Source organism: Diospyros lotus, chromosome 8 (assembly GCF_014633365.1).
Source record: "Diospyros lotus cultivar Yz01 chromosome 8, ASM1463336v1, whole genome shotgun sequence".
Classification (NCBI taxonomy): domain Eukaryota; kingdom Viridiplantae; phylum Streptophyta; class Magnoliopsida; order Ericales; family Ebenaceae; genus Diospyros; species Diospyros lotus.
In genome coordinates this window covers 42,501,118-42,516,018 of record NC_068345.1, presented here as the reverse complement: position 1 = coordinate 42,516,018, position 14,901 = coordinate 42,501,118, and the positions used below count along the sequence as shown (strand labels likewise).

Below are 14,901 nucleotides of genomic sequence, written 5' to 3'. Positions count from 1 at the left end.
ACACTGTTAATATTTATAGTGGTCGAGTAAACACAAATTATAATTATAATTTTATTTTATTAACAGGCATACGCAAATAGACACAAATTATAAGTGTAATGTTTTTAATTTTAAATATTGATTAAGGTAATTTTATCTATTTTTTTTACTTTCTATTAATGTTTATAACTTTAAATATTTTATCTAAAAATATTATAAGTCTAATGTTTTTAATTTTACTTTAAACTTTAAATATCGATTAATGTTTATAACTTTAAATATTTATCTAAAAATATTTTCACAAAAAAGAAAAGGAGAAAGGGCTGCAAAAATCTCCCATCGACAATTTTCAAACAATATCAATCAAAGGTTTAAATAATTTAAAAAAAATTATTTTTACATCAATCAATCTAAAGGAAAAACCCAGCAAATGCTCACACCTGCGTCGCCTCTTTGGGTGCTTCCCTTGCACCAAAATCTACCCATCAACAATGCCATTTTCCCCAATTTCTTTTTTTTTCATATTTTATATTTTTTTCTCTATTTTATTTTTTCCTTCCTATTTTTTTCTTTCTCTTGCTTATCTTTCACATACAGCCGAAACCTTTTTTTTTCTATATTTTATATATTTTTTTCTTTTTTTCTTTTTTCCTTTCCATCTTCTTCTTCCTTTGCTTATCCTTCACACACGGTCGAAACCTTTTTTTTTTTTTCTTTGTTTCTTCCTATATTTTCTTCTTCTTGTTTCTCCTTTCTTTTTTTTGTGCATGTACATGCGTATTTGTGTGTATATATATGTGCGTGTTTGGAGGCGATTGGGGGCGAGCAATGGCATGAGTGGGGGTTTGTGAGAGAGAGATAGATAGTGAGTGAGGGAGTGGGTAGGTGGTTTTGTGAAATAAAGAAAAAGATAGATAGAGAGACACTGAGGGAGGATGGGACGATTTGGAGGGGGGGAAATATATTAGTATTTAATCTCAACTATTGATTAACATTCAAAATTCATGTCAGTCATAGGATCAAAATGTATCATAGACATTTTCAAAACTCGTTCTGTTTTATTATATATATATATATGTATATAGTTATAATATGTATGTATGTATATAATGTATGTATATAAAAAATCGTTCTGTTCAGGAGAATGCGAATTGTATTTTTCCGAATCCATAGATTTAGGAAAAATGATTTTTCTTGAACTCATGAGTACAGAAGAATTGATTTTTCCCGAATCCATGGATTCCAGGTGCTTTCAAAGTCCCCGAACCATAGAGTTTGGGTGCAATGATAGGCGGCTGTCATGGCTTGTCGTCGATCTCTTCCCCTTCTTATTTTTTGAAGACTGACAACTTTTGCAGTCGCTGTTAAGAAAGCAAGTCGACGACAATGATGAACGAAGAAAAGAATGGCGCAACTGGCGATAAGAAAAGAAGGGCAAAAATGGATTTTTCTCAAATTTATTTTAAATCTGGTTACGAATAGCAAAATACTTGGCTGTAAATAGAATTTCCCAAAAAATATATATATGTCCAAAAGAAAAACTATTATATATGAATATAATATATATATTTCAAATATGTTACAAATAATAAATACAAATATATATTATTATATTACATATTATGCATTATTATATAAAGAAAACTAAAATGAGCCAAAACTACGTATAAACTTATCATTTGAAGACTTTTTTGACAACGACAATGGCAAAGTAGTCAACATAACAAAGGGTGCAGTTTGCAGATTTAGAAGGGCTATTTTCGTATTTCTAATTCAATGAAAATAGAATAGGTAACACAAAGGGACTATAACGAATAATAAGATGTATCATAAAATAATAAAAATGGTATGTTAAATCATTGCAAATTTCGTGAGTTTTGTGTGATTCACTACAAATTTAGAAGATAGAAAATAGGAGAAGAGGATTGGAATGGCATAGTTTTGGAGTCCAGATTATAAGTTTATTTACTAATTTTAGCTTTCATCATATATATATATATTATAAAGGCATACATATTACAATATATATAATATATCATTATATAAAAATGGTATAAAGATATTATAACATATGAATAGAAAACATGATATTATATCATTATAAGGATATATATACTATATAAAATATGAAATGTATATTTATAATATACCATATATATTATATATAATATATAATAATATATCTAAAGTTTAGATGTGGAAAAAAACTGAGTTTTCGAAAAAAATCTCAATTTTTTTTTCATTATTTTCGTATCAACATAGATAATACAAAAGAAAAATCTTGATCTCATTAACATATATTTCAATTTTTTAGATTAAAATTTATTTTTTTATACTTCTAATATTTGAACGTGTTTTATATAAATTTTGCTGTCATAAAGAAAAATTAGAGATTTTCATTTTATAGAAAATTAAAAATAAAAAAACTATAAATTATTTTCCAAAAGTAACACGCCACAAACCCCCTCCCCCCCCCCCCCCCCCCCCCAAAAAAAAAAAAAAAAAAAAAAAAAAAAAAAACCTTTTCAAATATAATTCTAAGCTGCCATGCAGCAGGCTAGTCGCCCAAGCATGAACAGATGCAACAAAAACAACGGATCAACAGTTATGGCTTTACCCGTACCATCCCTTCACCCAAGCTGGCCAAAATGGTGAAATTGAAAGGAGACTGAAGCAAACCCAGTCAAAGATAAGCATATATTTCCGTCAATCGTACCATCCATTAAATTCACACATCAGTCTACGCATATTTTAATCATTAAAATACAAACGCACATCTATATTGATGAATTGAGGTCGTGTTAATGGGTTGAATACAAAACCATGATGATTCTACACGCTACAGCTGAAACATAACGGATTTCGCCTAAAGAGTGAAGACATCGTCTAAATGTTTGTCCTACCATACATTCTCCCCAAGTGGGTGGTTCGTCAGTCCTACAAAGGTGTAGAAGCTCATAGGTTCACTTCACTGCAACCAAAGGAATGTGAACTTCAACTAAGCTCTGTGATTGTTCAATGAATCCAGCAGCACAAGTTACGTCCCGGAGCTCCTGGCTGGCATCCTCAGTGCAGATTACCCACACTGCAAAGCCTGGAAGCTTCATTAAAAAAAGACTCAACACTCCAATGACCGTTCCAGCACACGGGTAAGCTTTATCATAGAACATAGCCCCAGTCAAATTCTAGCCTTTACTGAAGAAAGAAACACCCAAGAGCCCATTTTGATCATGAAAAGAATGCAGCTTTACTTACATTAGCTTTCCCAGCTTGTTCACTAAACTGTCATCCACTCAACCGCACCAGATCCCTCTCTACTTTCCTGATATATATTCCTTCTCTACTAAACCAAACATTAACTTCAATCGATCTTCCAGATTTGAAAGGATATTCTTACTAATCCTTTTCTGATGTCTACTATTTTTCAGCCATGCAATTCCAAAAAACACTTGGACGTTACATACTGTGGATCGGGTGGGTACATCTTCCACTAGGTATCTTATGTGAACCTGCAAATCGAGATGACTTAATGTTTATTACAAATGTTGTATAAATATGAAAAATCTAAGCAGCTAAACAATTTTTTTTTTTTTTTTTTGTAAATCAGCTAAACAAAAATTAAGAAGTGCGTACATTAAAATAGTCTCCTAGTGGAACCCCATGGAGTGTCATGACCTCTTCAATGAGCCAACCATTTTTATCAGAAAGGGGAGACCTCTGTTGTGTGCTTGTAACCTCTCCTCTATAGCAGGATATATGTTTATCAAATTTGTAATACAGTTGTCTGTGGTATACATCAGCCTTGTCAAATTCCCAAGGACTATAAGAATAATTAAGACAACCAATCCTCTCATTGCTCTTGCGTTCCAACTCACTCCCATTGAATAGTTCCATGAAGAAACTGGTCTGAAGTGGCCAACAAAATATAAGTTAATTCACAATGATTGAAAAATGGCATTTATAGTTCGGTTAAGCAAATGAAATAGTCTACAGAAGTGAAAGCGGATGTCCGCATGTCCAGTTTACATTACCAACATTCAAGCTTATTGGCATCACATGCAAGTCATAGAAAATGCAGGACTAACGTATGTTTTTTTCCCCCTATACCAACACAGATTTTGATAGTCAAATCTTATCACATTCTTCTGCTAGGATGGTATCTGATCAATAATGGATATATCGGAGTATCTAGATAGGCGGCATGGGCTGCCAAAATTTTCACCCGGTAAACAGATACATAAGATTGGGATCACAAGAAGAAGCTTCAATCAACCATACATTATGAGCACAGATGCAGACGCACACAAAAATGTGCACCCACAGAGAGAGAACAAACCACAGAGATGACAGAGAACTTACGGGAACAGAAAGAACAGAAGAATAGACCAGAGACATGCTAACATCCTCAAGACCCAAGAAGGATCCACTCTCTTCAGGTTGGAGGGTTTTAGCATCACTCTCTTCTTCAACCACTTGAAGGTTTTTAGCTTCAGATTCTTCCTCAACTATTTGTGCCTTCTGCTCAGGACTCAATGCTCTTGCTTTCCAAAGTGCCATGATTGTCCTGTTATACATAATTAACTTTTGAGTGAAGGAAAACAAAATCACATTTATTCTCCTTTTGCTTTGGACAATCTAGATTTCAACTGATATTACTTATCAAAGAAAACAAGGATTTCAATGGATATAAAAACTCTCTCCTTTTATATATAAGCCAGAATGAAAGCACGCTGATGTACATTTTTACTAACCAAGAAAATTCCAAACCACAAGAGCACGACAATGAAAGAAGGTCAGAACTGGCTAATAAGCAATAAAAAGTGGCACATATAAGTTTCAAGCACATACTATTATAATTTACTAATATAATATGATCCCAAAACTTAACATATTATTTGACAACTATGATATCTTTTTGTTTTCTATTTTTTTGTTCCTTTGTATTCTTATTTTTCCTTCTCACTGCCGGTGGTCAGAGTCAATGAAAGCTCCCAAGTAGGTCATCAAGACAGCAGTGACTCCTGTGGGACTGTTTGACAGAGTTTTGTTTCGATTTTAAATTTTGTTCTTGCATTCATTTTTTTGCTTTTTACTAAAAATGAAAATGAAATATGTTGTTTGATAATTTTATTTTTTTTACGATTTTAAAAATAAAAACATACTGTTTGATACGAATTTATTTTAGTTAGTAATTAAATATATAATAACTTAATTAATGTAGGAAAAATTCCCTTGGCCAAGAAAATTTTGCTTCTTTTGCAGTTCTTTTCTTATTGTTTTTCTGACCAATCACCCATTGACTGAAAAGATCAGAATGGACTAATGCATTATATGAGACCATGGATTTAGTGGAGTCTTCGTGTCATAGGTGCATAATTGATGATGCAGGAATCAATAAGAAATGGTGATACTGAAAAAAAAAAAAAAAAAAAAACGCAGGAAGCACTAGAAATAGCAGCAATTCAGCACCATTTGGGAATTTTCTCACTATGTTTAGCTAGGAAAAAATATTTTGGGGAACCATTAGAATTAGCAGCAATCTACCACCACATTGGAATTTTTCTTACCATGTCGTAGGCTTGCAAGCTAGTAATGTTTCCCTGTTGTTTAGGTTGGTTTCACAAAATCAATCATGTGAGGGAACGTGACCACATCAATTATCTTTGTTCGCCACCGTCTCATAAAACTTTTTCAAATGAAAATGGTTAGGAGCTTTATTTATCATTCCCTCACTAGAGGGTTGCATTAGGAAGGCCATCCGCCCTAAAATTTTGCCAAATTGTTATTTTGCATGGATTTATATTGTCAATTAAACTTTTAGAAGTCAATTGGCATTATGATTTATAAATGTCATGCTATTAACCCTAACTTGGTAAGGATAAGGTGTAGTTGATGATGTATGTTTACAAGCCTCAAAACAAGTGTGGCACATGTACCAGAGTCACCACAAGGTAAGCTCCAGTCCTGCCATATCACTAGCCCGAGCTGTACGTCCATCTGGGGAGATGGCACACACACCGCCAATACCTGCTTGGTCAAGGTTAGAGTAACCCATATCTTGAGAATGGTCAAGGAGATACGTGCCTGAGGGACCCACTGTCCCTAGCGTACCATTATCCATGCCATGGCAAATGATAATACTCCAGGATGCCCTAGTATACTAATTCCAAGCAACATTTCCAATAAGCAATTTGGACTATCTACCTTGATATTTGCCACATTCTGGGGCACTACATTTATTAATGTGCTCAGGCTTCTTCAATTGATGATGCTTTTACTTTGGTCAGTCATACAGATTAACGATATGAAAACAAACAGGGGGGAATGGGAAGACAGAAGACGTCCTTTATGATTCTATGTACCATTGCACAAACTGCCCAACATCCTCATGAAACATATGTAGCAGCTGCCCACCCTTCTTTGGAAATGAGATCAACAAATGTGGTTGTCAATGTCCCATATTGTCAAGAAGTCAGAGAGGAAGAACCACCTGTCCTCTGGTCATCCAAGTATGTGGCATTCCTTGTCCTGTCTTGTCTATATCATTCATCTTACAAGCTTGAAAACTATCTCCACCACAACTTCGTCTCTTCATGGGCTCTCCCTCTCTGTCGACCCCACATCATCTTAGTGCCTACTTTCCAAATAACCTCCATCAGACTACTTGAGTTCTAGGGTGTTCACAGTCAAGAATAACATGAAGGTTGATGCATCTTTTCTAGTTATCCTACAGTTGTTACTTGGCAGCATCCATTATTATGGAGGTATACTTGTTATTACAGATAGAGCGTGAAAGTTAATAACAGGTTGGAAAAGTTGTTTGAGATAGAGCTCTGATTTGGCTTCTTGGAGCATACAAATTTAAGTGCTAACATGTTTGAAGTCATCTTGTTTTTCTCCTTCAGTCCTGGATGTGATGTTATCTCATTCCTTCTCCCACGGTTCAGATGAGAAATTGTCCAAATGGTCCTCCTTAATGTTAAGGTGTCTCAAACCTCTCTTTAGATTGCTGTGAATTTTTCATTACAAAGATTATTAATGTGTTTCTTCCTGTAGGGGATCTGCTAGTGCCACAGTTGTTTGATTGGCCTAACCTCTTGAGTTGCCTAGGTCTATACATTAAGTATGGTCAGGTTTCTTTCTTTTTTTTTTGTCCGGGGGGGCTCTTAGGTGAGGAACTTACTGTAAAATGACACTTAAAGCATCAAGCATATACTTATAGGTATGCTGAAATGCAAAATGGACAGCAAGGTACTGATCAATGGTGCTTATGGCAAGGAAAATACCACAAAGTATGATATGGTAAGTTCAGTAAAACAAATAAGCACAATAATGTTGCTAAAGCTAATTAAAATCAAGAGTTTCAAAGAGAAATTAGTGAGAATCTAACTTTTCCAGTACCTGTGTGCAACATTGAAAGATACAAAAGACTGGAAATGGAACTTTAGCCTGCCTTCTGAATCTTGCGTCTTTGCACCATGCCTTGCATCCTCACCTCTCCCAGGCCTTAAAGTCATGACAAGTATTGGACTCCCCATTGATGACAATGTAGGAGGGACCACTTGAATGTCTTCAATATCTTCCCAGAGGAAAAAGAATTTTGTCTTATGTCCAAATAGGTCTGCATGGAAGCCTATTATTCTTGCTGACAAAAATAGGCGGCCCTGCCATGGAACAATTAAAATTAAATGAGCTAAAAACTTTTGTAAGCCACCACGAAACTGCAGAATTTTGAAATGTTATCAGAAAACAGATCTATCGAGAAATTTCACAACAGTGCTGCAGCAACACCTGAAGAGGCATTTTCCGTTTCAAGTGACAAGTAAAATCATTGATGAGAAACTCCTCTGATGGAAGCCCAAACAGTTTCTGAAATGCTGAATTTGTTTGAGGTGACCGCAGTTTTATCTGCAGAAGTTTTCAGTTAAGATAATGAACAAGAGATAGACAGATTGTGAAGATGCAATCCACTCGCAATGCAAATTTAAGGACAACATAGTTTCAATTTACCTTCTTGCCCACCTCCTTCTCCATCTTAGTTAAGTATTCTTTAACAACATTGCCACCCCTTGTATTGTCCAAGAAAATTCTTAGATGCAGTTTTGACTGACATGCCTGAGCTAGCTTGCCTTGCAGAGGAACCCAGACATCAGCTAAATCAGACAAATTAGTTTTTACAAAATTGATTTCAGCATGCCCCAGAGAAGTAGCTTCATCAAAGGGTCCATCAAAATCAAAAACTTCCACGTCCAGCATAGATGGGGGTTCATCCATTGCATCAAATTCAAATATTTCTGCAGTAACAAGGTTGCAATGGATAATTGGACCAGATGAAAGACCAACATAGTAAACTAAGTTTATGTTGACTTTGAAAAAAATGTTTAGAGTTGCAGAATTTCTTATTGATGAACTTGAACCAATAAAAAAAATGTTATAACATACACATAAAGGAAATGAATTCACACCGTTCCACCTAGGATCAGATTTCTGAAACTTGATTGAGCTGGTTTTAGTTTTCCCATTACAAGTAAAGACCACATATGGATCAGAGAATCCACTTGAATCAACGGCTGCAAAATTGCTTCCTTCAATCAAGGCAACAGTCAGCAACCACCCATCACCTTGTGCTTTAACTCCATGGTCGCTGCCTAAAATCGAAAATATAAAGCAATTGAATATGATTTCTATATATTGGAAAACAGAATCGATGTTCTAAGAATACAGGTGTAATATTTTTTGGGAAGTTGAGCTGCAGAACCAGAATAAAAAAAGGAGGCTCCTAGTATTGGAAATAAATTACTACAGCGAGAAAAGCCCGGGGACAAAAAAAAAAGGTAGCAAAATAAATCAGATGCAGCTCTGCCAGACAATAATACATGCATTGAATAAAATCCCCTCATTTTTAGCTACAAAGGTTTATTACTTGCCAATAAAAAGTCAATGATGGGATATGCTCATTACCCTTTTGTGCTCTAGCCTGCATGAAGCGAGAAATCAACTCTACTGCACGTTGAGCTTGAAGAACCAAGACCCCACACACAATCACTTCACCAATAGAATCCGGCAAATCTAATCCAACAAACTCAAGTCCTTGGATCACGCTAGGCATGGATAGCCAGACATGCACAAGCACATATATTCCCATAACAATTGTTGATAACATAGTCAAATTAGAAAAGTACCGAACTGCCAGCTTCCAATCAGAATGTGGCTCCACTTGGAGAGTTGCCAAAACCTGTTCTTTACTGGAAGCAACGTCATTTGCATCTACTATCTTAATATGTTGAGACAATAACTTTGCAAATTGATCAAAACTTTCCTTTAGACCTTGTCGTGCTCCACCTTCTATCATGCTCTTCATCATAGTGCTCTGCAGAAAATTTGTTCTCCAGGATAATATTAATCGAGAACATTGTTCTCCTGATGGCAGCTCAGGCCCAGGTAAGATACAGTAAAGCAATTCTGTTTTAAAGCTGCTTCCATAGGGAACATCTGGAGTGCTCACGCTTGCTAAAACTGCAAAAACATTCCCATCTGCTTTTATATATGTTTGCTCCTCAATACCTCTTGTAGCCCTAATTATTCCACTGGAACCCTTGGTATAAGTAAGTCCTCTTTTCAGGCTGTCAATGTTGTTGTCAAATTTCCAAGGCCCCACTTGCAGCTCTGTGGTTCCTTGTTGTTCCGTTACATCTTTCAAAAAGTTTGACTCCGGTGAAAAGAGAAAAGAGTTCAGCTCTCGTGGTGCAATCAAATATAGTTGGTCTAAGATTACCCCTCCAGGTAAGTTGCTTGGAATTTCACTTCCTTGATCTCTTGACTCCATTGTTTTGATTGCTTCCTCAAAGCTGATAGTGGAAAACTCAAAAGAATTGGGCTCAGATACCTCATTTTCAGCTATGTCTGGCAAGTCAGGGGTCCTACTTGATGCATTGGATGCCCAATCTCCATTTTTATTGAATATCTGAGCAATTCGAAAAGCAAAGCCTTGCGTGTGTGACTTGTCTTCCTTAGAAGAAGCAACTTCTTCCAATTTCATTGGAGAAGGTGATCTGAAGGAGCTGCTAGAAGACCTTGATGGTGAGTCAGTTGCTGAATCAGTATAGCTCCTTGAGGAATATGCATGATCAACAGGAGGTTGCGAATCCATGAAAGAATTGCTTTGAGAAAAACATATAGTGAGAAGAACTTCACCTAATGGAAAAGGAAAAACGGAAGAAGTAGCAAGATCCAATCAGATAGGTAGATACCATGAAAATTTTCAGGTGAAAAAAGCACAAGCCAGGGATTAGCAATAAGTTAATAGACGTAAAATATGTTGGCCATTTTTTCTCATGGACAGTGGCTAAAATCAGAATTGAAGGCGTAAATAGGTAGTGAAATAATAGACATACTTTTCCGCATGTAGGGGTTAAGAGTCAGAAATGGATTATTGACAAATTAGGTGAACGGAACTCGATCGAACACAAACAGATTATAAAAGGATCCTCGAATCATCTCTACTGCAGACATCGAAGTCCAAACATGCAACTTACTAATCACATGCGAGGGAACAGAAATAGCACGAGCAGAGCTAGTCCCAAGACAGAATAAATGAGAAGTTAAAGTAACATACCACAGTCCTTATTCTTGGACCTCCTATTCTTGGGGAGCAAAGAATACCAGGCAGTGCCAAGGGACTTATCACTGGCATCGAAAACGCGAGAGACAGGTATCTTGATCTGGCCAATGAAGTCGTCAATTAAGTACCTATCTTCATCCAAAACCGAAACAACGAGCTCGTCTTTCAAGTCTTCGACTTTAATAGCGAATTCTTCGCACCAGGAGGGGTTTAAACACTTTTTAACCACTTTCGTCCTAAACTTTTGCCTTCCCAGCTGCAGTTTCACATACGGGTCGCTGAACCCATTTGGATCCATCGGCGGTATATTCCGCGCTTCAATTATACGCACCAACAGCTTCATTGCCGATGGAAAGGCTTTTGAACTGGAAGGAAAGGAAGCTCACTTTTGCAACCAAAGCGAAACAATATATATGTATATACCTATTCAACAAAAGTGGAACGCTATTAATCTAAATATGGGCAAGTATTTATGATGATCAAATGATATTCTTGTAACAAAGGCAATCAACTGAATGCGTCTACGGAGGACAAGGATGTAGGTACGGTATGGCGTCGGAGTACATGTATGGAATAAATCAAATAAAATCAATGGTTAATGTGTGTATAGAATAGAAGCAACGTCAACCAAACATAAAACATATAGAAAGGGAGGTAAGATCTGAAGTTGAGTTTCGGGTAAAAAGAAATATGTGATCACTAATTGAGAAGAAAACTGATGAAGGATACGAATTACGAAAAATGCGAGGAGGCGAAGGGAACGCAGATAAGCAAGGAAACGATTGACAGAGAAATCAGAAATGGAGATGGGAAATGGGAAAAAGGGGGACGGAAAAGGGGGAATTTCAGATTCTCGGGGGCGGAAATGACATACAGATCCCCCCGCGACCATTCATCATTCATCGGAGAGGGGAGAGAGGTTCGACATTGAAAGCAAGGCGACTTTTCTCCGCTGCTCTGCTCTTCAATTCAATTCAATTCAATTCCAATTCCAATTCCTATTCAACTGCGCGTACGCAATTAGACCTTGACTTTCTAATTCTCGGATTATTATTATTATTATATTAACAAAGAAGATATATAACTCAAAATCAAATCAATACACTTGGATCAATCCATTCGTTTATCCACCAAAACATATATTTATTTCCGTGCCTTGGTTCTTTTCTTCGTTTGAAATATACAGCTTAATCAACTAACAACAACAATATAATATAATTCTGACCTTCAATGTTTGTAATAGAAAACTGTTATTAAAAAAAAAAGTGTACCTCCTTTAGATTAACACTTGTCTGCAACTCGGTACCACACCGAACCCATTTCTGACATGTGACCGTGATTTTGGACAGACTCATTGATCCTATGACCCAACTATTTCCGAGTGTTTATGCCATAATACGGGGACTAACGAATTTATTATTTGTTATGAATATTTTTTTGACCATTTCTTATAGGTTGAATTCGGCTCTCGATCTCTCAAACCCCAACGGGTCCAAGGCCAAGGTCATTAGAATAGGATCGCACATCGCCAAAATTCAAGCTCAGACCGCGAGAACCAAACGAGCTCCTAGCAATACTTTTACCTCATTGGTTAAATCGTTTAACTTGCATAACAAAATATCACAGAATAATTGGATACAATATCCACTTTCCTTATCTGAGGCAAATCAAATCCTAAAAATCACGGTGTTCAATCTTGATAATTCGAAGACGATAAGGAAACTCTATTCACGGAGCAAAATCCTTCTACATTTAAAACCTATTCAAATTGTAAATATCTCACTTTATAAATAGGGGTCGACAACCACTAAATGAGATAGATCAATAATATATTGTTACTCTGCCAAAATTACTAGGGAGCAATCGTGGACTAAGTATCATTCTGGCCGAACTACGTAAAACTTTATTGCATGCAATTTGTTATTTGTTTTATTGGTTTCTTTCATTTGCATTCATAGCTAACAAATCACGGTCGACCAATTTCAAACATGGACATTATTATACAAATATTATATCTTTGTATATTTTAATAAAAAACGAATTATCTTCATTCATACGCTCTCCAATCAAGTATATAAATGAGCTTGTATATATTTTATTTGATAATTTTATTCTCATTATGTTGAGACTGTGTGACAGTATTTTCTGATAATATGAATTTTTATATTATTATTAATTCTTAAATTATTTTGATAAGAATTATAATTAGTGGATTATAGACTAACACATGGGTTACTACTTCATTTAATATGGAGATATACTGATGGAGGGTGGTGTATCACACACCATGTGATATGGGGATATCGCTAGTAGGCCTATGGGTAGTTGTTGGGAAACAACCAGCCAAATATAATGCTGATGACTGACCACATATCATAGTGGATAATGGTAATATTGTCAAATTGCAATTGTGTGTTGAACCTTAAACTTAAACTAACATGGTTATATTGTGTATTGGTGTGCAGATTTGTTAATGAGCCAAACCATCGAATTGGGAGATGGAAATGTTCATCTATGTGATTTCATATTATTGATATATGAAATCAAGTGTTCAGAGATAGGATTTGTCATCCTTGTTAATAATTGATGGGGTGAACGTCCTATGTGATCTGCATTTAGTGTGATTGACAGTCTCTAACCACAACATATTGAATGTTAGAAAATTAATTTTTTTATGTGTTATCTAGTCACATTGATGAGTTCTGACAAATAGTCACTAAGTTTGTGAATTTATCATTTTATGTCTCTCGCTTAGTCGGGACGTTAGGTGATGAAAAAATTATATCATATGACAATCATTAATTGTAATAAATTCACTTGAAGTAAGACTTTACTGCCGTCGATACTATATTGAACCATTGTTATGCGCTATTTAAAAACTCTTGAATCGTTATCGGGATATAGAAAGATTTTGGTGACAGGTCAAAGTGTTAACCAATACTAAAAATGATTTAAGTGTTATTTGATTGCTAGCAGGTAGTGAACTTATAAAGTCATACACTCTATGGTGTTGCATATAGTATCGACACCTTATACCCGATAACGTCTCGAGGATTAGCTTATCAAAAGTTGACTAACAGGCTGTAAGAGTTGACTTTCATGGGCATTAATAGTCGACTCTCACTGAGGAAATAGTCAACTATCAACCACCTAATTGCCACTCAAATTGGTTACCATGTGTCGAGTGAAATTGAGGAAGGCTGGTGGTGGCTTGGGCAATGGATTTAAGTATAAATTGAATTGGAATTGAAGGCTATAAGTATAAAAAGGAGAATTAGAAGTCAGAAAATGAGATCCAACTACTTTGAGCTTCTATTGTCTTATTCTTTTTCATATGCTTCATCTGTTATTCCACTATTGCCCATCAAATTAATTACACGTAATAGTTATATGAGTATCGGTGATATGGGAGATTCTATTGTCTAGCACAATTAAGATGATTAGAATGGTGTCAGACTACATGTTAGGTGCAGATAGACTATGATCGTTATAACATGAAGTGGAGACGGTCTCAATATATAAATAGTTTATGTACCCTAATCTCATATCTCGAATAAATTTATCTGACTCTTTCAAAAGAAGACTCAATCACTTATATGCCCCTTGTAGGATAGTTAAGGGCATTTAATGCATTTTAAATATTTAAATTTATTAAAAAAACTTATTTATTTAAGTCTTATAATTAATATTATTTAATACATTTTTAAATTGTTATATATTTTAACAATTTTTAAAATTTAAATGACATTATTCATTTAATTGATTTTTAAAATTTAAATTTCTCTATCTTTATATATTTTATTAACTAATATAATTAATTTTTAAATTATTTTATTTAATTTTATATTTTATTATCTATTATAAAAATATGTTTTGGCCATTTTTGATTATCTAGGTGGAATTATTATAATTCTAATAATAATTATTTATATTTTTTAATTCCTTTTAAATTTATTTTTAACATGAATTTAGAAAATAAAATATTATTTTAATTTTAATTTTATTTTTTTGACAATTCATATTAATCATAAAATAGTATTTTAATCATAATTAATATAAATATATTTTGATAAAAAAAACTCTTATTTTAGTACTTATCACATGCATTAACAAATACATAAAAAAAAAATACAATTATTAATGAATTACAAAAAAAATTAACAAACATTTTTATAGAAATCTTGAAATGTTTTATAGGTTTATCTTAATAATTCCATATCTTGATTCGAAATGCATTAAAAAATTATCTTAATATCTCTTATATTGCTATTTTAAGAAACGCTCCTTAAAATAATAATAAA

At 34.5% G+C, this 14,901-nt stretch overlaps 1 protein-coding gene across 3 annotated transcripts; it reads right to left on the bottom strand.

Annotated features, from left to right (window-relative positions):
* Positions 1 to 2,728: 2,728 nt before the first annotated feature.
* Positions 2,729 to 11,585, bottom strand: LOC127808061 (C2 and GRAM domain-containing protein At1g03370). 3 transcript variants are annotated; one of them, XM_052346396.1, is made up of 9 exons: positions 10,595 to 11,583; positions 8,941 to 10,173; positions 8,445 to 8,627; positions 7,990 to 8,273; positions 7,771 to 7,887; positions 7,381 to 7,643; positions 4,339 to 4,543; positions 3,613 to 3,885; positions 2,729 to 3,488 (listed from the first exon to the last, which is right to left on the bottom strand). In XM_052346396.1, the coding sequence occupies exons 1-9, from the start codon at positions 10,941 to 10,943 to the stop codon at positions 3,294 to 3,296; spliced, it is 3,102 nt and encodes a 1,033-aa protein (XP_052202356.1). In that variant the 5' UTR covers positions 10,944 to 11,583; the 3' UTR covers positions 2,729 to 3,293. The 3 variants fall into 3 exon arrangements, with proteins under 3 accessions (XP_052202356.1, XP_052202358.1, XP_052202357.1); XM_052346398.1 differs by having other exon boundaries at positions 8,941 to 10,139; positions 10,595 to 10,730; XM_052346397.1 differs by lacking the exon at positions 3,613 to 3,885 and having other exon boundaries at positions 10,595 to 11,585.
* Between the last annotated feature and the right edge of the window lie 3,316 nt (positions 11,586 to 14,901).

Excerpts from the sequence above, each read along its gene's own strand:
- LOC127808061 (XM_052346396.1), bottom strand. The coding sequence starts at position 10,943 with ATGAAGCTGTTGGTGCGTATAATTGAAGCGCGGAATATACCGCCGATG. Across the intron at positions 10,174-10,594 it reads GTCCAAGAATAAGGACTGTG|GTGAAGTTCTTCTCACTATA; the intron begins GTATGTTACTTT and ends CTTTTCCATTAG. Across the intron at positions 3,886-4,338 it reads CTTCTGTTCTTTCTGTTCCC|ACCAGTTTCTTCATGGAACT; the intron begins GTAAGTTCTCTG and ends TGGCCACTTCAG.